Raw genomic sequence first — 20723 nt, forward strand, 5'->3', positions numbered from 1 at the left:
CCTCGCGGCTCCCGGCTCTGGCTCTCGCGAGAGGCCGGCGCGCAATTTCGCCGCTCCCCCTCCCTGCCCTCGGCTTCCCGGGCTCTGGCTGCAGCGTCAGCTTCGGAAGGGCCTCCTCTGCGGCGGCGGCGGCGGCTTCTTGGCCTCAGCCCCGGTGTCTGTCGGCGCCCCTCGGTCCGGGTCCGCAGCGACGCCCTCACTCGCCGCCCCGGCGCCCGCCTAGGCCGCGGCCGCAGCCCCGGGCTCGCGTTGGCGCCGCCCGCTCCCGGCCCGCCCCCTATGGGCCCCGGTTAGAGGTGCCGCCGCCGCCGGCCCGCGGAGCCCCGATGCTGGCCCGGAGGAAGCCGGTGCTGCCGGCGCTCACTATCAACCCCGCCATCGCCGAGGGCCCGTCCCCCACCAGCGAGGGCGCCTCCGAGTGAGTAGGCCGGGCTTGGCCGGGGTGAGGAAGGGGCGGGGGTCCCTGAGCAGTGAGGTGGGTAGGTGGGGGGACCTGAGAGGAAAAGGTGGGCCGGGCGTTCCCTGAGTGGAGAGGGTGGGGTGCGGGCCCTGAGTAGTGAGGTCGGGGCAGCGGGGCCCTCGGCGAAGAGGATGGGGTGCCGCGCTCTCGGCAGTGAGGTTGAGGGGTGGGGGGGTCCTGGTTAGTAAGGCTGGGGCGGGGGGTCCCTGAGTGGAGAGGACGGGGTGCGGGACCCCGAGGATTGAGTCAGGAGAGGGGGTCCCTGTCGTGTGTTCTGGGGAGAGGGTCTCTGGGAGAAGAGGACGGGGTGGGAGGTCTGGAGGAGGGAAATGGAGTTGAGGGAGGGCTCCTGCCCGGAGGACGGTGGGGAGGAGTCTGAGTGGAGAATGAAGCCAGGGGGAGGTCCCTGAGGAAGAAGATGGGGTATGGGGCCCCAGTAGTGAAATTGGGGGGGCATGCACACCAAAGAGTGGGGGGAAGGGTCCCTGGAGAAGGGCCATAGAGGGCTAGGATGAGCCAGGACCCCCTAGGGGAGAAGACTAGTTGACGGTCTCTAAGGGCACAGGAGCAGGCGGGGCCCCTGAGCAGTGAGGTCAACTGCAGGATCCTGGCAGGGAGGAGGACAAGGATGGAGCCGCAGGCACGGCAGCAGAGAGGAGGGCTTTGGGGGAAGGGACAGAAAGGAGCATCTGGGACAGTGGGGTCTTGAGATGGGGAATCCTACTGTGGGAGGGGCACACACTTGCGAGGTCAAGCGGGGGTGATCCCTTGGCCATAGACGTCCCTGGGATCCCCCCACTCCTGTCCCCCACAGTAAAGAGGAGCAGGACGGTGGCAGAGGCCCCTGGCTGGGGTCTGTTTGCTGTGGGTGTGGCGTGACCCCCTGAGAACCAGGAGCAGCGTGTGTGGCCCCACTCAGGGGACCCGGCCCCTGTGCCCCGGGCAAGAGGGTCTGAGGCCTGTGTGTGCGGCTTGACCTCTTTCTCTGTCTCTGAGCAGGCAGCTCGGCATGGGGACCGGGTCCTTATTTTCAAAAGCCCGCTGCTTACTCTGCTCCCCCGAGAGCGCCTTCTCCATTCTCTCCTCTTTCTTTTACTCGCTTCTGATTTCCACCCCTTCCAGAACTGCCCCCTGCAGAGGAAGCCAGCCGCTGGGATTCCAGGGTTTCTTTGTAGCCACAGCTGGGTTGCTAGTCCATGTAAAGTGGATGGATCCGCTGACGACCAGGACGCATGTTCAGATCACAGGGCCGGGCAAAGACAACTTTGCAGAGTCTGGCCTCAAAAGCCACCTCTTCAGCCCTTTAGGAAAAAAGCTTGTTGTGTGCATTCATTCCTTTGCCTTCCCTCCTCTGTCCCTTCCTCATCCAGGTCTCTGTTACCCAGGCTTTCAGGGAGCGCCTAGTAGGCCCTCACCCCCGGCTCAGCACCGTGCGGTGATAGCACGGCTTGGCAGTGAGGATGGACGCGGGTTTGGTTCCAGGCATTACCAGTTCCCTGCATTGCGACCCACATGCAGGTTACTGAACCTCTCTGAGCCTGTTCCCTCCTACGTGGGCTGGGACTACAAGATACCCACCTCCCAGGAAAACCTTGAGAGTGAAACAAGGTGGTGTTCGTAAGCCCTGGTGTGTGTTCAGGAAGTAGCACCTAGTCCCCTGCCTTCTAGCAGCTTCTTGCTGTAGCAGCTCCGATGACTTCCCTCATCTCGTTCCCAGCCTGTGCCCCTTTGCTCAGCCTCCAAATTCTAGCCTAGTTACGGTCAAATCTGAGGTTTGGAAGTTTCCTGAGAGAGCCCCAGTCCTCCCCTTCATTCCCTGCTTGAATCCCCCCGCCAGGTCTCCCCCAAGTTGGGGGTCAGCCTCTTAAAAACCCTCAGAAATCGGTGGCCGGTCATCATCACCCAGGGACCTTTAGAGACTCTCTGAGCTGCCCACCATCTCTGGTCCAGTCAGCCCCTGGCCACCGCCGGGATTTGACATGTGCCAGGTCCAAATTCAGGGGAGCTGGATGTATAATATGCCTTCTAGATTTCCAGAGGCTTTATATAAAGAAAAAGGAAAATAAGTTTTCATTAATTTGTTTATACTGATTTCATGTTGAAATTTTTTTTTTTTTAAGATTTTATTTATTTGGTAGACAGAGATCACAAGTAGGCAGAGAGGCAGGCAGAGAGAGAGGGAAGAAGTAGGCTCCCTGCCAAGCAGAGAGCCCATGCAGGGCTCGATCCCAGAACCTGAGACCATGACCTGAGCCGAAGGCAGAGGCCTAACCCACTGAGCCACCCAGGCGCCCAGTGAAATTTTGTATTTTTGATGGGTTAAATTGAATATGGTAAAACTAATTTCACCTGATAGATATTTTTTAAGGTAGCCAGAAAAATTTTAATTGTACACATGTTAAAAAAAAAAAAATTGCCCACATGACCTTTATTCTATTTCTTTGGGACAGCACTGGGTTAGCCCTTTGGTGCATTGAGCTGATGTCTGCCCACCTGTTACAGGGAGCTGCTGTTGACTCCAGGATTTGGGTCAAAGTCAAGGCATTCGTGAGAATAGCTTTTGGTCAAAATTCCTTGGGAAATTCCTCAGATCACCTAAGAAAGGGGTGTATATGGTGGGGTGTTGGGTTTTTTTCTTCCCTTTTTTTTTTCTTTTTTAAAGATTTATTTATTTATTTGAGAGAGCGCAGGGGAGGGAGAGAACCCCAAGCAGACGCCACACTGAGCATGGAGCCCGATGTGGGGCTTGATCCCACGACCTGAGATCATGACCTGAGCCAAAATCAAGAACCAGACACTTAACTGACTGCATCACCAGGCGCCCCTGGTTGTTTTTTAAGGACCGGCTGCAGGAACGTTTGTGCACATAAATGCTTCGTGTTTAGAGTAACGTCCTAAGAACCTGCTGGCTGGGCGGCCGCGCCCTGGAAATGTCTGCGCTGTTTGCTCTCTGCCCCTCTGCGTTTCCCCTCATTCGTGTACTTGAAAGGCAGGCATCTTGCAACTTCTGTCTTCTGCCCCGACGTTCTTGTTCTTGGCCCTGACCCCGCTCAGAATGAGTTTCCTCCTCTGTGTCTGCCTGAGCCTTCCCTTGCCTGACCCGAGGCTCGCCCCCCGCCCATCCCCTCCCTGTTCCCGCGTCTCCTTCCCACGCGGTCTGGAGTCGTCGTGTCGGGAACGGGAGCTCCTGGGTCTGAGACTAGCACCAGTGGGCCAGAGCCAGTCCTGAAGGAGGGGCTGGTGTCTGGTCCATCCCCATGTCCTTGCGGCCGCGCACCTGGGGCCTGGCCCTCGGCGGCCTCACCCTGAGCCCGGCCGGGCGCAGCCCTCTTTCTGCAGCCTGCACGTCTTCACTGGCCCTTGCCCTTTGGGTCTTTGCAGAGCAAACTTGGTGGACCTCCAGAAGAAGCTGGCAGAGCTAGAACTGGATGAGCAGCAGAAGAAGCGACTGGAAGCCTTCCTCACCCAGAAGGCCAAGGTCGGGGAGCTCAAGGACGATGACTTTGAACGGATCTCGGAGCTGGGAGCTGGGAACGGCGGGGTGGTCACCAAGGTCCAGCACAGACCATCCGGACTCATCATGGCGAGAAAGGTGAGGGGCGGTCGGTGAGGGCAGGCCCTCCATCCCTGTGCCCTGCGGCGGTGTGTGGTGGGGCAGCCCCCGCCCACCCCCCCCAAAATAAGGGGTAGGTTTGAAAGGTGCGGGCCTCTGCTTTTTCTCTTTTCTTTTCCTTTTTTTTTTTTTTTTTTAAGATTTCTATTTATTTATTTGACAGACAGAGGTCACAAGTAAGGCAGAGAGGCAGGGAGAGAGAGGGAAGCAGGCTCCCCGCTGAGCAGAGAGTCCGATGCGGGGCTCAATCCCAGGACCCTGAGATCATGACCTGAGCCGAAGGCCGAGGCTTTAACCCATTGAGCCACCCAGGCGCCCCAGGCCTCTGCTTTCTGATGGGCCCCTGGGCTTGGCACTCAGCCCTCCCCCGTCCTCAGGGAGAGCCGGCCTCTGGCACACGGCAGTGCCCCTCTGCCTTGAGCATCTCTTCCCTTCCGTCCCTGACTTCTGCTTTCCAGAACTTAAACTCCCGTGCTCAGAAACGTCCGGACTGTTCTAGACTGGCGTCCTTACCCGGGCTCCCAGCTGAGCGGTCTAGAGTCCTCCCTGAGAGCTGGATGGGTGGAGAATAGGAGGATGTGACCCTTTGGGGATAGTGGCTCACATAAGCAGGGGACTTTATGTGACAAATTAGTCTGCTCCTACAGGCATGTTCTCTCAGGCAGGGAAAATCACCTCTTCTGGAATCCCCTCCCCCATAGGTCCTACTTGGTGTGCTCAGAAACCCAGGCACCCCGTGCCTGCGTGGTGCCTGCTGTCCTGCCTTTCTCCGGAGCGCTGGGCTGGCTGGCTGGCCCCTGGCCTGTTTCTCCTGCCCCTGGAGCACCCCCGCCCTCTGCGACCTGGCTCTGCCCCCTCCACACAGGCAGCCTTTGCCAAACTGGAGACCCCAGAAATCTCGGGTCTGCTGTCACCCCATGAGCAGGGATAGAAAGGCAGATGTGAGATTCCACGGCTTGTGGGGAGGGGGGACCCTGCGAACAGCGTGCTGGCCCAGGTCAGCATTGGGGACCTCGGAGAGCCCCCAGGCCAGCTGAGTGGTCTCCGGGGGCACCAACAGGTGCCGCGTATGGATCCCGGGTTTTGTGAGGACATAAGGTCACCAGATAAACAGCCTGGGTGGGGCTTCTCCCCAGGCAGGACCCTTTGTTGCCAGCATCCCTGTGGCCCCTTGGATCGGCAGAGGATGTTCCTAACCAGTATGACCTGCCGGGAGAGAGCAGAGAGAGCCGTTCTGTAAGCCCCGAGTGAACTGGTCTTGAGGTTTACAATCACACGTGATAGAAAGTGTGTTCTTGACTCACGCGTTGCGTTCTGACTCCTGCATGCTTCTGCGAGCCCGGGGGGCGAGACCTCTGCGTTGCTCCGGCCCCAGGAGCCGTAGGGTGAATTAGGGTGTGTGTTGGGCACGTGCTCTCCTGGGCTCCCCAGAACTCGGGCAGAGGAGCCTGTTCGGGCGTCGCGTTTGTGTGGGCCCCGAGCGCTTGCTTGCCTCTGATGGGGGTCTGCAGCCCCTGCGAGGCCACGTCGTGGTCCTGGCTGCCATCTTCGAGTGGCTGCTGCGCGGCAGAGCCAGTGTCCTGTCCTGGTCTCAGGGGCGCAAAAGCTCCATTTTACACACAAGGAAACGGGCCGAGGTGGGTCGGCGTCTGAGTTGGGCGTGAGCCCTCTCGGGTCTGCCCTTTCCCGTTGGGCCTGACCTGGGGAAGTGTCAGCGTCTTGCCTCCAGAATGCCCTTCTCTTTCCTGTGTGCACCCCCATTCCACAGTAGAAGTCGCCGAAACTCCTGGGCGGGCTTGGGGTTGGGTTTGAATGGCTAGCGCCGTCTCTGTGTCACCAGCTCCCGGAGTGTGCATGACCCCAGCTGGTGGCGTGGAGAGAGCATGGGTTTGGTGATCCGGGAGCCCTGACGCACGCTTGACGGCTCGGCAGCCGCGTGCCCCTGGAAACAGGATCGAGCCTCTAGAACCTGCAGTGGGGGCAGTTCTCCCTTCCCCGGGGAGCTGTGGAAATGTGTGCTCAGAAGTGTGCCCCTTCCCGTGCCCGCTCTTTGTCATACGCTCTCAGTGTGGCTCCTTGGGGACCTGGAAGGCCCACCCTGCAGGCCCGGGTGGAAGTGGCCCACGAGCCCCTGCGTCCTCCCTGCACCTTTCCCAGAAGCATCTTGACTTCCGGTGGCCGTCCTTCGCACGCCGGGCCCCAACTCCAGGCCCCTGTGACCTCTGGGTTTCCGTCCAGTGCCGCCCGCCTTTGTCTGCCCCTTCCTCTGGTGCAAAGCCTGGAGTTCTTGCTCCCCAGCTCAGTCACTCATCCGTGGCTCCTCTGAAGTTCTTGGCCGGGAGCTGCAGTGTCCGTGGCGGCCGGCCTGGTCAGCCGTGTGCACGGAGCCCCAGAGACGCGGCCAGGCTGTGCTGTCGTACAGAGAACCCCGGCGCCAGGTGTCAGAGGCTCAGTATGGGACCACTGCATGAATGTTTTTTACATGGATTGCATGTTGAAACAGTCTTTTTTTTTTTTTTTTTTTTTTATTTGACAGAGATCACAAGCAGGCAGAGAGAGGAGGAAGCAGGCTCCTCACTGAGCTGAGAGCCCAATGTGGGGCTCGATCCCAGGACCCCGGGATCATGACCTGAACTGAAGGCAGAGGCTTTAACCCACTGAGCCACCCAGGCGCCCCTGAAACAGTCATTTTTTGATCTGCTGCGTTGAGTTAAAATACGTGAAAAGAGTCATTTCTGTTTCTTTGCACTCTCGTAACGCCGCGGCAGGTGGAGGGTTTACAACTAAACACGAGGCCCGGTTTATTTCTGTGGCTGATGTTGGCCTCTGTCACCCTGTGGGGCTCATCCTTCGGCCTCAACAAATCTTTCTGGGATTTTGAGAGCAGACGTCCTGCCTTCCGCGTAGACAGCAACTTTTCAGACCAGCATCTCGTGTGTGCCTGTTGGCATCACGTCACAGGTGCGGTCCCCCCAGAGGAGAGAGCGTCCCCAAGTCCTACTGGGGGTAGCCCTAGGGGGGAGCACAGGGCCTGGAACCCATGGCCAGAGCTTGCCTCCCCAGGTGGAGGTATGAAGCTTTGCCAGGGAGTGGCGAGAAGTGCCACAAAGACCTTCTGATGTTCTCAAGGTGGCCGGAGTCATTGGGGAGCAGGTGTTGCTCCCCACACATTCTGTGTGCCTCCCTGAGCTTGGCGCACACCCCTTCCTGCCTTGGTGGCCTCAGTCAGCATTTTACCCCTCGCACTGGCCACCACATCCGTCCGGCCAACTCCCACTTGTCCTTCCAGGCGCATGTCCCCTCCGAGCAAGTGTTTGTCGCTCCCTCTCCCTATCACAGGGCTCCGATGAAATGTGGGACCTTTGGCGATAGGCTCAGACGCCCCTGACAGGCAGGTGGAAATAACGTTCTGTTGTCCTATTGCAATGGTCGGAGCAGCTGGGATTCCAAGCGGCCGGGACGTGGAGCCCCGGCTTCGACGCTTTCCTGTTGGGCGTCGCGGTCGGCTTTGTCAGCCGTGCCTGCATCTCTCCAGACGGTCCTCGGGTTTCTTCCCGTGTGAACGTCGGGATGCCGCGGGGGAGCCCCCGTTCCGCTGACTTGAACTCGGGTGGAAGAGCAGCCAGGAGCCTCCTCCAGGTGGTTCCCTGCCTGAGTGTCGTGGGCTTGGGGCCCGTCCCTGGGGCAGCACGGAGGGCGCCTCGCTCCTGTCCTGGCGGAACGGCGTGCCCGTGCGTGGTGTGGGTCACGTGTGTCTCCTCACCTGGCGGGGAGCAGTAGGGTGGCTGCCGCACTCTGGCAGCTGTGAGTCCTGCTGTGCGAACACAGCCGAATGAGTGTGTATGTGGACGTGTGTTTTTTTGTTCTCTAGGTAAGTGCCTTGGCGCGGATTGCACAGTGTCGAAAGCTGCCGTGAGCACATTGAGGGTCGGGGGCCAAAGCCGCCTCCTCCTGGGCCCCCTCGAAGCCTGGTCGTGAGCCCCCTTCACTCCCCCCGCAGCTGATCCACCTGGAGATCAAGCCGGCCATCCGGAACCAGATCATCCGCGAGCTGCAGGTGCTACACGAGTGTAACTCCCCGTACATCGTGGGCTTCTATGGGGCCTTCTACAGCGACGGCGAGATCAGCATCTGCATGGAGCACATGGTGAGCGCGCCCGCTGCCGGCGCGTCCCCTGGGGACGTTCCGTGCCTCGCGGCCGTGTCCTAGGTCCCCGGTTCTGCATGCACAAGACGCCCCGCTTGCAGCCTGGCCTCTGCCCGCACACCTAGTGGAAGCCGTTCCCCACTGGCTCGCAGGCAGCCGGCGTCGCTTTCCCCACGGTCCGTGTCCCGGCCACGGCGAGAGCCTGTCAGGTAGTTCATCGAACGCCGTCGGGGTGGCGGACACAGGTTGTTCCCACCTGTCGGGAGCAGCAGTGCAAGGAATGTCCTTGGGCCAGAGGTGGGATGAGGTCCCGGAGGCAGAGTTGCTGGGCCCAGGGGCCCTGGAGCAGAGGGCAGTGAGCTGCGCGCTCTGCTCAGGGTGAGACCCGGCTTTGCCACCCAGCTCGGGTCTGTGGAATCAGGAGCTCCGGGGTGGAACCCGGGAACCGATCTTTTTTCAAACCACCCTGTTGGTTCTGATGAGCCCCCTTGTTAAGAAACGCCGGTCTTGAACCTCAGAAATGGGTGGGATCGGGGATAACGAAAGCAGAAGTGGTCAGAGCTGAGGGCCCTGGGAGGAAGTGCTGCCGACCCCGGGCAGAGCCTGATTCGTCAGGTACGGGGCTGCGTGCTGCCGGGCCGTCCGGGCTCGGGCCCTTTGGGGCCCTTGCAAAACCAGGATGCGGTGACCTCGGGCGCGGGGGCTTCGGTTACGCCTTGAAGGCACAGCGCCCTCTTCCCTGATGGTTTTGTAACGGAGGCAGGAAGTGAGTTTGAGCAAGCAGCCGGAGGAGAGCGTAGTGAGCAGCCGCGTGGTGTGACCCTGACCTGGAGAAGGTGCTTCCCACCCTCCCGCTCTGCGCCTACCTGGCCCCAGGCTCCTGGTCCAGCAGCGCCCCAAGGCAGAGGGAGTGGGAGGTCAAACCCGCCACCCGCCTGGCGGTCGCTGCAGACAGGCACCTAGCTCGAGAAAGGACGGGGCGTCCCTTTGTGATCCAAGGGGCGCCCTTTGCCTTCTCTCCCTGTTTTCCCTGAACGCAGTGGGAATTCAGAGGTGCCTCTTGCCCTCATAGAGGAAGGGGAGCGGTTCAGCCTAGCTTGCCTTCTGCTTCTGTTGTCGGTGAACCTAAGCAGAGGTTTCCCACGTGAGGCTCTGCCCCCAGCAGCACGAGGAGGAGCTGCTGGGACGCGGGGTGGGGGAGGTGCTGGCGGTCCCAGGGTATGTCGTGCCCACCCACTGCATATTCCTGGTTGGGTTTTCTTGGTGAGCTTTTCTGCCGGGCGTAGGAGGAGGGCAGCGGCTCCCTCCGGCATTGCCGTCGGGTGAGGTGTGCACCGGCGCCGAGCCCCGATGACCTGTCAGCAGGTTAGCCGGAGCCTTTGGGAGGGGGCGCTGCGGGCAAGGAAGGGGTAAGAACAGACGAGTCATAAAATACCGGGTCGTATCGTACCTGAAGGGGGAAGCTGTCTCACCGGCCTTCGTGGTGTTTCCGCGTCACGTGGCCCATGCACAGAACCGCCCCGTGTGCCCAGGGCCTCTCCGAGTGTGCGGGACATTCCTGCCACACTCGCTCATGTGCCACATGGCTGGACAGCTCGCGGTCAGCTTGTACTCCACCGCCCACCTCCCAGGGCGTGACTTGGGACCAGGTTCCCCCCACTGCACCCGAGGGGTGGCAGTGCCTGTCCCGGGGGCCGGGGTGGGGGTGGGGGGTCCAGTCTTCCCACGGAGTCTGGAGCGGGGAGCAGAGGGTGAGACTCGGTCTCTGTGCAGGTTTGGGTGTGAATCGGCTCCTGTTCCCGACAAGTCGATTCCAGCCCCGGCTTGCGAGCAGAGACCCCGAGGGGGGGTGAGCAGCCCAGTCTCAGCACAGGAGGGGGAACTCTCCAGGCCGCACCTGCTGGCTTCTGGGGCTGTCACTGACAACTCAGGGCACGGACCCTGCAGACCGTGGGTATCTGGGGGGCAGCTTACTGCCTGTTCAGAGGCACCTGTTGGTATTTTTGGGCATCTAGTCACGTCTGAAGCACGTGCTCTCTTGTTCTGTAATAGTGAAAATCACACATCCGCTGGTCGGGGAGAGGTGGGGAGAGGTAAGGAACGGTACCGGGCCACTTGGCCGCAGGGAGGGGAGACGGTGCTTACGTGCCGAGGGAGAAAATACACATAATGGGAGCTCACTTACGTCTAGTTCTTAAACTCTGTGTTTTCCAGCGCATGTGGGAGCATATGCAAATACACAGAAGGATCTGGAAGCCACATTTCAGGGGAGGCGAGTGGAAACTTAGGGAGAGGAGAGTGTCGCTTACCTATAATTGCTTTTACTTTGAGAGAGAGAGAGGGAGGGAGAGAGCGTGAGCAGGGGAAGGGGCAGCGTTTCCAGCAGGCTCCACACTGAGCACAGAGCCCGACGCGGGGCTTGACCTCTCGACCCGAGATCATGACCGGGGCCGAACCCGGGAGCCGCTGCGCCAGCGGAGCTACCCGGCCGTCCCTACGCTGAGCTTTTTTCTAAGACGGTATTAGTGAGGCACCGTTTCCGGAACACAGAACACACGCAGAACGAAAGCGCACAGGGTGTGACATTTGGGGTCAGAGGGACCCAGTTGTGCTGTCTCCTGCGCCACTTCCTGTCAGCGTGACTTGAGCAACTTACAGTCTTCTCAGCGTGGACCGGGGTCTCCTCCGGAAGCGATCCTGCCCCAGCCGACGCTGGGCCGCGTCTGCAGGCGTCTGTGGTGGACACGGGGATGGGGTGAGGCGGCGGCAGCCAGAGAGGGGACGGAATCGTCCGTTCCCCGAACTGTCAGGGCCGCTGACGAGGTCCCCGCGCGGGGTCTGGCCTACCGTAGCCTCTCTGGGGTGCCCTCCCCGGACGTCCTCATCTATAAACCTGCCGCGGCTCCGTGAAAAAGTCCAGAGCGAAAGGAGCTGTCTTGCAGAGCAGGGTCCTGGTTTAGAAAGCATCTTTCAGTAAGCTTTCACTGTCGGGAGGTGGAGGGGAGAGCTGACCCTAGAAGGCCTTCCCGCTGGTCCTGCAGCGGACCCAGGAAGGCTGGGCCCGCGGGTTTCTCCCGGGCCAGGCCTTTCCCTGTGCACACCCCGCCCCCTCCAGCAGGAGCTAGGCCAGAGTCACTTGCTGGTTGTGGAAGCTTCCCAGCGTGCTGGGTGTTCTAGAGCTCCCACCCCTGGCCTTTCTAACTGAGCAAGGCTGGAGTAGAAGTGCTGGAGACGGCAGGTCCCCGGCCCTCCCCGCCGTGTCCACCTGGCGTACCGGGGGCCCAGCGGGACCCTGGCCTGGGCTTGGTCTCCAGGTTTGCTGTCAGGCAGCCTGTGGATTTAAGGCCAGGCCTGGGGTGGGGAGCTGAGCAGGACCTGTGCTGGGAGCACAGCACCGGACCTATTGGCCAGAGGCAGGGGAGCGACTCCATCCACCGTTGCCTCCCCTGGTGCCTCCTGGCCTCGTTTCCCAGCTCTCTGACCCCAGTGCGGTGGGGCTGCCTCGGGCTGGCAGGACTGGAACCCAGGCCCCAGAAGCGGGCGGTGGAGCTCTGGCGCCTTCGTGGTTGCTCCGATTGCCAGCCCGGCTTTCTGCCTCACCCGCCGCTGCCGTGGCAACCTGGGAAGGCCAGCTGAGTCAGAGGCCTGGGCTCCCGGAAGGCCAGGCCGCCGAGGGAGCGTACCGCCACCCTTGTCCTTCCTTACTGGATGGGCCGTTCTGGAGCCCCAGAGCTGCAAGGGCCTGAAGGAGGCCCCACTCTGGGCCAGCGGGTGGCACTTGGCAGTGGTCTGGCCTCTGTTTCCTGTGGAGGAAGCCAGGCTTCAGCTTGCCGGGAACGGGGGAAATGCTTCGCCTTCCTACCTGCTGCTCTGGTGTCCCTCTCGGGACCATCCTCTGCCCTGCAGGCCCTGCCCGGCCACCCACTCAGCACGGCTGGCTTTTTTTTTTCTGTGCTGTCCCTAGGACGGTGGTTCCCTGGACCAGGTGTTGAAAGAAGCCAAGAGAATTCCTGAGGAGATCCTGGGGAAGGTCAGCATTGCGGTAAGTGGCTCCGGCCCCTCTGACCAGGCAAGCGCTGGGGGCTGTGCGCATGCTCCTGGCCCAGTGCTCTGCCCGGGTTTACTCTCCCCACCCCCTTCACGTGGCCAGAGTCAGAACAGCCACCGGAAGCCCGGGACTACAGCCCACACCCATCTCTCCCATCTGCGGGCCTGGCCAGTGGCATCTTGTGGCCTGTAAAACGGGAGTGATGCTTCCCTTCCCCATTCAGGTGTCAGGGGTGCCCAGGGCCCGAGTGGCAAGGGCCCCAGCTGCATAGGACCCCACAGTGCCACTGTCCCTTGGTGAAATGGCCGTCTGCCTGCAGGGCCTCCATGCAGACTCAGCTCGGAAGCGCTCCCCAGATGATCCCCGTCAGGGCAGGGCAGCCCCCCTGCTGGGCCTTGGGCCTGGCCAGTCCCTGCTGAGCGCCTGCCCAACCAGTGGGCCGTGCGTGCGGTGGGGGGGTGAGCCGGGCGTGTGCCCGCTGACCTGGGACAGAATGACCGTCGGTGCTGCTCTTCTCACTTGCCCCCGCTCCTCAACGCGGGCTCCTCCCTGAGCTCGTGGGCCCTTAGGTCTACAGACTAGGGGCCCCTTAGGTCTGCCCACGATGCTGACCCCAGCCTGGGGCTCCCCCACAGGTTCTCCGGGGTTTGGCGTATCTCCGGGAAAAGCACCAGATCATGCACCGAGGTGAGCCAGGCAGGGGTGCCTGGGGGCTGGGCAGGGCCGGCGGGCAGGCCAGGCTCCCCGCTCACCTGCCCCGGCCCTGCCCTTAGATGTGAAACCTTCCAACATCCTCGTCAACTCCCGAGGGGAGATCAAGCTGTGCGATTTTGGGGTGAGCGGACAGCTCATCGACTCCATGGCCAACTCCTTCGTGGGAACTCGGTCCTACATGTCTGTAAGTCCGTCGGGCCGTGAGGAGGGTGGATCCTCCCTGGCCTGTCAGCGGTTCTGTTTTCCAGAAGCTTTTCCAAAGCCTGCGGTTCTCCGCAGTACACTTCCGTTTCCGCTGGTTTCTCTTCTCCGTCCGATTTTCACTGCGGCTCTCTGCCCATGCCGGGTTCTCTCTGGAAGAGCCGCCCTGTGCCTCCCGCTGACAGGAAGAGCCCCGTGCAGGAGAGCAGTCGGGCAGCTTCTGGGCCGAGAGTCTACCCCCCCAGATAGCTTAGGAAGCATCTGGGTGACCTCAGGAGCAGACTCGGAGAAGCTAGTCTTGGGACTGTCGTGGAGGAGGAGGCACCCCTCTGCCTTTCCTGGGGCAGCCCCCGTTTCCCAAAAGGGCCGGAGGTCGCGCCGTTGAGCACCGTTGTCAGCCCCGGCCGCCGGGAGCGTCATGGTCCCGCGGCAGGGGCAGGGAGGAGCGGGAGTCGCTCTCTCTCCGCTGCTGGGTCTCTGGAGGGCGGCCCAGGCCCGGATGGGGCTGCAGGAGGAGCGCCACGCGCGCTCCCAGGTCCCAGCGCCCCTCGGGGCGTCTCTCTGCTCTCTCGCCGACAGCCGGAGCGGCTGCAGGGCACGCACTACTCCGTGCAGTCGGACATCTGGAGCATGGGGCTGTCCCTGGTGGAGCTGTCCATCGGAAGGTACCCCATCCCCCCGCCAGACGCCAAGGAGCTGGAGGCCATATTTGGCCGGCCCGTGGTGGACGGGGTAGAAGGAGAGCCTCACAGCATCTCGCCGCGGCCGAGACCCCCCGGACGCCCCATCAGCGGTACGGCCTGACTCTGGAACTTCGGGCTGGGACAGGCCGCGAGCCGCACGTGGGGAGTGCCTTGCGCGGGGGCGGCAGCTGCCTCTGCTCGGGCCCTCTCAGCACCAGCTGTCCCCCGGGTCACCTTAACTATGCTCAGCAGTCCCGGGTGGTCCCGAGGCTTCTGGGGACGGTTCCCCAGGCCATTGCCGTCTAAGGCAGCTGCGCAGGTTGTGGCCAGCCTGGGAGGGTTGGGGGGGGCAGTTGTTCTGGAAACGACCTCCTCAGCCAGGCTGCTGGTTGGTGGGTTTCCCAGCATTTCATCACACGAGGATTGCCCCGCGAGCCACCTACGTGCCTGCCGCCTGGACTCGGTGGAGAACGTTCTGCTGTGCTGGGGCCGGGCCTTGCAGAGCCTGAAAGCGATGGCTCAGAATTCCCTTGGGCGGCTTGTCCGATTCAGTCCTGACACACAGCGTGGGAGGGGACAAGAGGCCAGGGGGCTTTGGGGGACTCTGCGGGCCGGCAGCAATCCCCTGGGAGGTGGGGGGCTCCCCCGGGCGCATTCTGGAGGTGGGGAGAGTAAGGGTTACGGTGGCTGCAGCGTAATTAGGAAGCAGCACTTAGGACTCTGATTTCCATTTTTGAAGTCAAGTGACAGGAAGGGAGTTGAGTGAGGCCAAGGGAGTGTGCAGTCGAGTGCTTCTGGGCGTGTTTGCTGCCGGCTTCATGGAGCCCTTAGGCCTCACGCTCCCCAGGCCTCACTTGTGGAAGGTGTACGGTTCGTGGAATTCTGTATCGTCACAAGCTTGTGCCAGCATAACAGCGTCTAGTTTCAGAACGTTCCATCACCCCCGAAAGAAGCCCCTTACCCACTCGCATCTCCTCCCCCGGCCCCCACGAGCCCCCTTCCTGTCTGTGGAGGGGCCTGGTCTGGGCGTGTCACACGCGTGAGCTCGCATCCTGTGGGGCCTCCTGTGTCTGGTTCCCTCCCTGCGCATCGTGGGCTCAGGGTCTGTCCCCGGGACGGCATGGGTCAAAGCTTTGCTCCTGCTCACAGCCGTGTGTCCCAGTGTAGTGGACCGCATTGTTTTTGCGGCTCACGGACACAGGCCACCCAACAGCAACTTTCACAGTATTTTTGTGCCCAGCTTCTCCTTTTCTAGGGACAGACCCTCACCGCTGGGGTGTCTTGATTTTCTCCAAGGGTAGAAACCTCCCTACCCCGCTCCCATCTGTGTCCCCGGGCCCTTGCTCTGTCGCTCCCCGCACCGACTCCCAGATGGCATCGCGGGTGTTCAGCTGTGGCCCTGTCCCAGCAGGGAGGAGTGGCGGGCCGTGCCAGGCCACCTTGGCCTGCCAGCACCTCCCCCAGCCCCGGCCCTCATGCCCGTTTCAGGACAGGGGACAGAAGGCGAAAGTCCAGCTGCCAAACCTGGCCCTGGCCAGCTGGGTGGAAGTCAGGGGTCAGCTACCCCCAGCTGGTCGTCTGGTCTGGGCAGCACTTGGGGCCTGATGCTGCCCTCACCCGCGGCTCCGCGCATGGTCACGCCGCCAGCCTTGCTGCTGGTCAGCACTGCCCGCACAGCCTGCCTGGGCGCCGCGCGGCAGGGGTTGTGACTTTGGCACAGCCTGGAAGCAGCACTGTGCCAGATGTGTGACTTCGCAAAAAACGCTCCTGTTCGTTTTGGCATTTTGCTTTGTTTTGTTTCGTTAACTCACGGGAGGCTCAGAGAGAAGCTGCTTTCCCCAGAAAGCGAGCCTAGCAGCAGGGAGCCCACCGGGGCGCCTCCCCTGCTCTGGGCCAGTGTCAGGGGCAGGATACTCGGCCGACGCCTGCCTCACCCGTTTTGTCTCGGCCCACGCAGGTCACGGGACAGACAGCCGGCCGGCCATGGCCATCTTCGAGCTGCTGGACTATATTGTGAACGAGGTGCGTACCTGAGGCCCCTCTGGCTTGGCTTCACGTGGGCAGGTGAAGCCTTTGGACTAGGAAGTCGCTACCCAGAGGAAGGGGTGCCACACGGAAACTGGATGGGGTTGGGGAGGAGTCGGGACGGGCAGGACCTCCCGATGGCCAGTCATCGGGGTAGGAGCGCGGCCTTCCTGCTGTGCCGCACGAGTCCCACTTCCCAGGAGGCGCTCACGTGCCCGTGTGTGTGCATGTGTGCGCGCACGTGTGGGGATGGGGGGAGTAGAGACAGCCCCATAGTCCAACTGCGGGACACCCCAGCCCCCCGGCCCAAGCTGCCCCCCACCCCCGGGAGCTTCCACACATCTCGGAGTCCTTGCACGCACAGTCACAAATGACCCCCGTCCCCAGGGAAAGCTCGGGGCAGGAGGCGTGGCGGGCCCGACACCCCAGATCTTCCTCACCACTGTGTAAGCAGGTAGTGGGGTGTTTCTGTCGTAGATGTCGCAGGATGGGAGCAGCCTCCTCTGGCTGCGGCTGGAAAGGGACACAGTGGGACCTGTCCCCAAAGCCCGCCCTCCCCGCCTGGCCGTGTTGCCTCTCCTAGGCCTCCTTTGGGCCGAAGTATGCTTCCGGGGGGTCCTTTGGAGTCAGGGCAGAGAAAGGGGATGGCGTGTGGCACTGGCTTAGCGTAGGGTGGCGGGGTGAGTGGCCTGGAGCAGGCTGGTGGTGACAGAACAGGACAGGCCGGCTCTGGTGACACAGCTCGCCTGGCACCTGCAGCCACACCTAGGCCCAGCAAGCCCGTCCTCCCAGGAGCCCGCCGCCACCTCCCACCCCTGCCTGGAGGGGGGCCCCTTGGGTCTCACCGGGCAGTCTGCCCGCTGCCTTCCCTGACGGGGGCCTGACCCTGCACCTGCCTGTGCCCACCCCAGCACCTACGCATGGGGCCAGGCTCCTTGGGCCTCTGGAACCGGTTGCCTCACACCCCACCCCTTCCCTCAATGGTGCAGACCCCCGGCTGGAGATGGGTGGGCCCTGTTCTACTCCCTAGAACCAGCTGTGATCCCAAAACCAGAACTTTCCAAAGAGAACCCCAGATGAGCCTGAGACCAAATTGGCAGGACGGGCCACAGGTCCTGTGGGGAAGCTGCCAAAAGGCAGGGGTCAGTTGGGGGGGCCTCCGCCTCTGGCAAGGGGAAGGGACTAAGGCCAGGAGAGGTGCCTCTTGAGGGCCCCCCAAAAGTGCTGGACTGTCCTCATGGATTCAGGCCCGGAAGCACCTTCTCCCCAAGATTCTGGAACCTTCTTCAAGCATCCAACCGCCACCTCTCTGCTCTCTCCTACAGCCGCCTCCCAAGCTCCCCAGTGGCGTCTTCACCCAGGATTTCCAGGAGTTTGTAAATAAATGGTAAGGTGCCACCACCCCCAGCACGGTCTTGGGGCGGGCCAGGGCAGGATGCGATGCCACCAGAGGCCCCGCCTGCCTCCCGGGACAGCTCCCACACCCCGGCCCCGGCCAGGTCTACACTTCCTTCCTGGTCCTGGGCCAGGTCCCCCTTCCTGGATCAACGGCAGGACTGCCCGTGGGCGGTGGCATCCGGGGGCACCTGCAGCTCACCTGAGAACCCAGATAGGTTCCCTTTCCAAGACTGCTGCGTCGTGGTGTCCATCTGCTGTCCCCATCCTGTCTCCAAAGCCCAGAACAAACCAGGATTTCAGGCTCTTTGGAAATGACGCCATTCCCGCCTGCTTTCCGCCAGCAGGCCTCCCGGTTTCCTAATTCCTCGAGCCCTGTAACCCACTAGCTTCCAAACAAGCCTTCCAAGTCGGGTTCTGGCAAGTGGCCAGCTGTTCGCAGTGCGTCAGCATGGGCCTGGGGCGAGCAGGCTCTGGCGTAGGAAGGGGGCCTGGGGCCACCCCCTCACCTTGAGGGCAGTCCTCCAGGTCAGGGCGGGTGGAGTCTGCCGGCCTCATTGCTGCCTGGGGACTGCATCCCACATGGTAGCAAACCCACTCCCAGTGGTGAAGGGACCACTGGCCCTTTGCACGACCACCGGCGAGCACACTGTCACACCAACCAGCGGTGTGTGTAAATGTTTTTCTACACCTTGCGTTTTTTTTTTGGTGAACAGCCACCGTTTGACTTCGGGCTGGTTTGAGCAACTGTCTTTAGGAGCAGTTCTGCTTTTTTGAAGGAAAAAGTTCCATTTTGGCATTCAGATTCCCAGATCAGGGGGGTTTATTTGCTGTTGCTGCTTGGCCTCAGACTGAGCAGTGGCTAGGAGTCCCCACAGCCTTTCCCCTTCCTTCTCGTCCTGGTGTCAGACCCTTGCCCTTTCCTCCCCTGGGGTCCTGCCTTCACCCCTGCTCCTTGTCGTGATCGGCATCAGCTGGGCCAGGCGCAGGGATGGGGCTGACCTGTCCTGGTTCAGAATGTGGGGTCCCATGGCCGCTGGCTAACTGCCCTGCGTCGTCTCCCCCGTTCTCTCTCTTTCTCTCCAGCCTAATAAAGAACCCAGCGGAGCGAGCAGATCTGAAGATGCTCACGGTAAGTGGCCCCAGGGGCACGGGCTCCCCCCGGGGAGAGGAGAGACCCCAGGCAGCCCTCAAGCGGCTCTGCCGTCCTGCACGGCGTGTCCCCCCAGAGAGCCCCTGTCTGTGGTCTCCTGGCTCCACTAGTGGGCGGGTCTAGAGCGGCTATGGCGCTCTTGGCTCCTGGAGGCGTGGTCAGGGGTGTTCCTGGGGCTGGTGGGCCCCATAGGCTGGGGAGACCCAGGGTTGCCAGCCTCCCTGTCAGTCCCAGGGTTGTCATCTGATGTCCTTGAGAACCAGGGTGGGCGTTGAAACTCCCCTTCCCCTAGCAGGGCAGGGGACACGGGGCAGTGAGGCCACTGGCGCATTCAGTCCCCTCCACTGCCTGCTCTTATCCCCACGGCCCTGCCACGCCTGCGGCAGCCTGCCCTTCACCCACCTCCACGACACGAGACCTTGTGAGTCCCGGGCGCTGGGCCCCCGTTGTGGCGCGGCAGAACGTGAGCCTTTTACTCAGTGTCAGGACGCAGCCTTTCCAGGAAGGGAGTCTCGGCCTTCCTGCCTCCTTCACAGTCTCCACCTCAGGGCCTTTGCACAGGACAGTCCTATTCCCCGGGGGACACATCCTGTGGCCCTCTCGGCTGGCTTGTCCCCATCCTGGGGTCTCTGCTTTGGCACCTCCTGTGAGGCGTCCCCAGGCACCTTATCCAGTCTTGCCTTCTCTGTTAGTTTCGGTGACAGCCAGTGTTTCCTAGTCATGGGCACCACCGAGGGCACCATGTGGGAAGGGTCTGTGTGCCCCGGTGCCAGCAGAGAGTTCCAGTTATACGTGTTATAGGCACGTGTGACGCCACCAATATGTGTACAGATAAGTGATCTAGACGAGCTCCTCAGTGTTGAGGACCCCATGGGGAACCCCAGTCTTTCTGCCCCAACTTAAACCACTTCCCGTGGGGCCTACTGACCCAGACCGTGGGAGTCCTGCCACCCAGGTGGGCGTCTCGTGGAGGCCTGCACCCCTCCCGTGCCCCCCAAGCCCCCATGGCCACCCCTGCCCTGCACGCCCTTGGGGACAGCCTTGCTCACGCCCCCCAGCCTTCAGGAGGGAGCTGCCAGTGTCCCGTCCTGTGCAGCTGCCGCCGGCCCCACGTGGCTCTCACAGTTCTGGAAACGAAACAGAAGGCTGAGTTCTGTTCAGCCCCGGGAGCCCAATGTCAGGGCCTTGGGAGGCTCTCCTGGCCCGTGGCTGCCGGAACAGACAGAACGTGTTGGGGACTTACTGTCCTCGCAGACGCTTCTCCCGTTCCAGATCCGGTGTTCTCTCCCGGGGGCGACCGTGGGGGACAGCGGGTGGTGTCTGGGCACCTTGCGGGCCTCACGATGGGGGTGCTCTGGGCGTCGAGGGGCCGGGGGCAGTGCCGTCCCCCTCAGAGCGTGACTGGCCCCACATGGGCCGTGCTGGGCCGTGACCGGGGCTGACGAGCCCACCTCACCTGCCACCCCGTGAGCTGCAGTGGGCCGGCCGTGGCCTTCCTGACGCGCCTCTCCTCCCTCCAGAGCCACGCCTTCATCAAGCGCTCCGAGGTGGAAGAAGTGGATTTTGCCGGCTGGTTGTGTAAAACGCTGCGGCTGAAGCAGCCCAGCACACCCACGCGCACGGCCGTGTGACGGGGTCCTGCGGGTGACCTGCCCGCCGGGGTCCTGCGGGTGACCTGCCCGCCGTCCCACCCGCGCCCCGCCCCTCCCGCTCAGGCCGGGCCAGGCCAGCGCCTCCCCTCCCCGGCCCGGCCCGCCTCTGCCTCCGCCGTCCGTGGAGCCGCCCGCACACGCCGTGGGGACACTGAGCCTTGCTCCCGCCTGTCCCAGCCGGTGTGGCCTCCGGTCCCCGGGAAGGGTGACGGGTGACGCTGCTCGCGGGGTCTTCTCAGACCTGCTTCTTAGGGTTAAAACAAAACAGGGAAAGAAAACGCAAACCGTGCCCAGTGTACTCCTTGTTCGTTTGTTGCGGGGGGACGGGGGACGGGGGTGCGGATGAGCCTCTGGCTTAGCCCCAGGCCCGGAGAGCTCCCCGTGAGCCCCCTGCCCACCTGGGGGCAGCGTCATGGGGTAGGGGAGGCACCGGGAACTGGCTTCGCTCTGTTTCCAAGGGATGCAGCGTCAAGGGGGACCCTCTAGACCTCGGTGTCTGTCTTTCACCAGAGAAGGAGCTGCCACAGCCCCGCACTCCTCTGTCGCTCCCCTCGCCGGCGCCCGCCCCTGGAGGTGGGTCCCAGCGCCCATTGCTGGCCATGGGTTCCGCTCCCTGCTCCGTCTTGTCTCGC

At 62.4% G+C, this 20723-nt stretch overlaps 1 protein-coding gene across 1 annotated transcript; it reads left to right on the forward strand.

Annotated features, from left to right (window-relative positions):
- Positions 1 to 48: 48 nt before the first annotated feature.
- On the forward strand, positions 49 to 20380 carry MAP2K2 (mitogen-activated protein kinase kinase 2). Its single transcript, XM_044254550.1, has 11 exons — positions 49 to 418; positions 3842 to 4052; positions 8074 to 8220; positions 12185 to 12262; positions 12904 to 12955; positions 13042 to 13166; positions 13763 to 13976; positions 15824 to 15888; positions 17217 to 17278; positions 18373 to 18418; positions 19960 to 20380. The coding sequence occupies exons 1-11, from the start codon at positions 327 to 329 to the stop codon at positions 20068 to 20070; spliced, it is 1203 nt and encodes a 400-aa protein (XP_044110485.1). The 5' UTR covers positions 49 to 326; the 3' UTR covers positions 20071 to 20380.
- The last annotated feature ends 343 nt before the right edge of the window (positions 20381 to 20723 follow it).

Source organism: Neovison vison, chromosome 6, assembly GCF_020171115.1.
Source record: "Neovison vison isolate M4711 chromosome 6, ASM_NN_V1, whole genome shotgun sequence".
NCBI lineage: Eukaryota > Metazoa > Chordata > Mammalia > Carnivora > Mustelidae > Neogale > Neogale vison.

What these genes read in the sequence shown, in the direction of transcription:
- MAP2K2 (XM_044254550.1), top strand. Translation starts at nt 327, where the DNA reads ATGCTGGCCCGGAGGAAGCCGGTGCTGCCGGCGCTCACTATCAACCCC. An exon ending in GACTCATCATGGCGAGAAAG is followed by an intron (nt 4,053 to 8,073) that starts GTGAGGGGCGGT and finishes CTCCCCCCGCAG; the next exon opens with CTGATCCACCTGGAGATCAA. An exon ending in TGGGGAAGGTCAGCATTGCG is followed by an intron (nt 12,263 to 12,903) that starts GTAAGTGGCTCC and finishes GCTCCCCCACAG; the next exon opens with GTTCTCCGGGGTTTGGCGTA.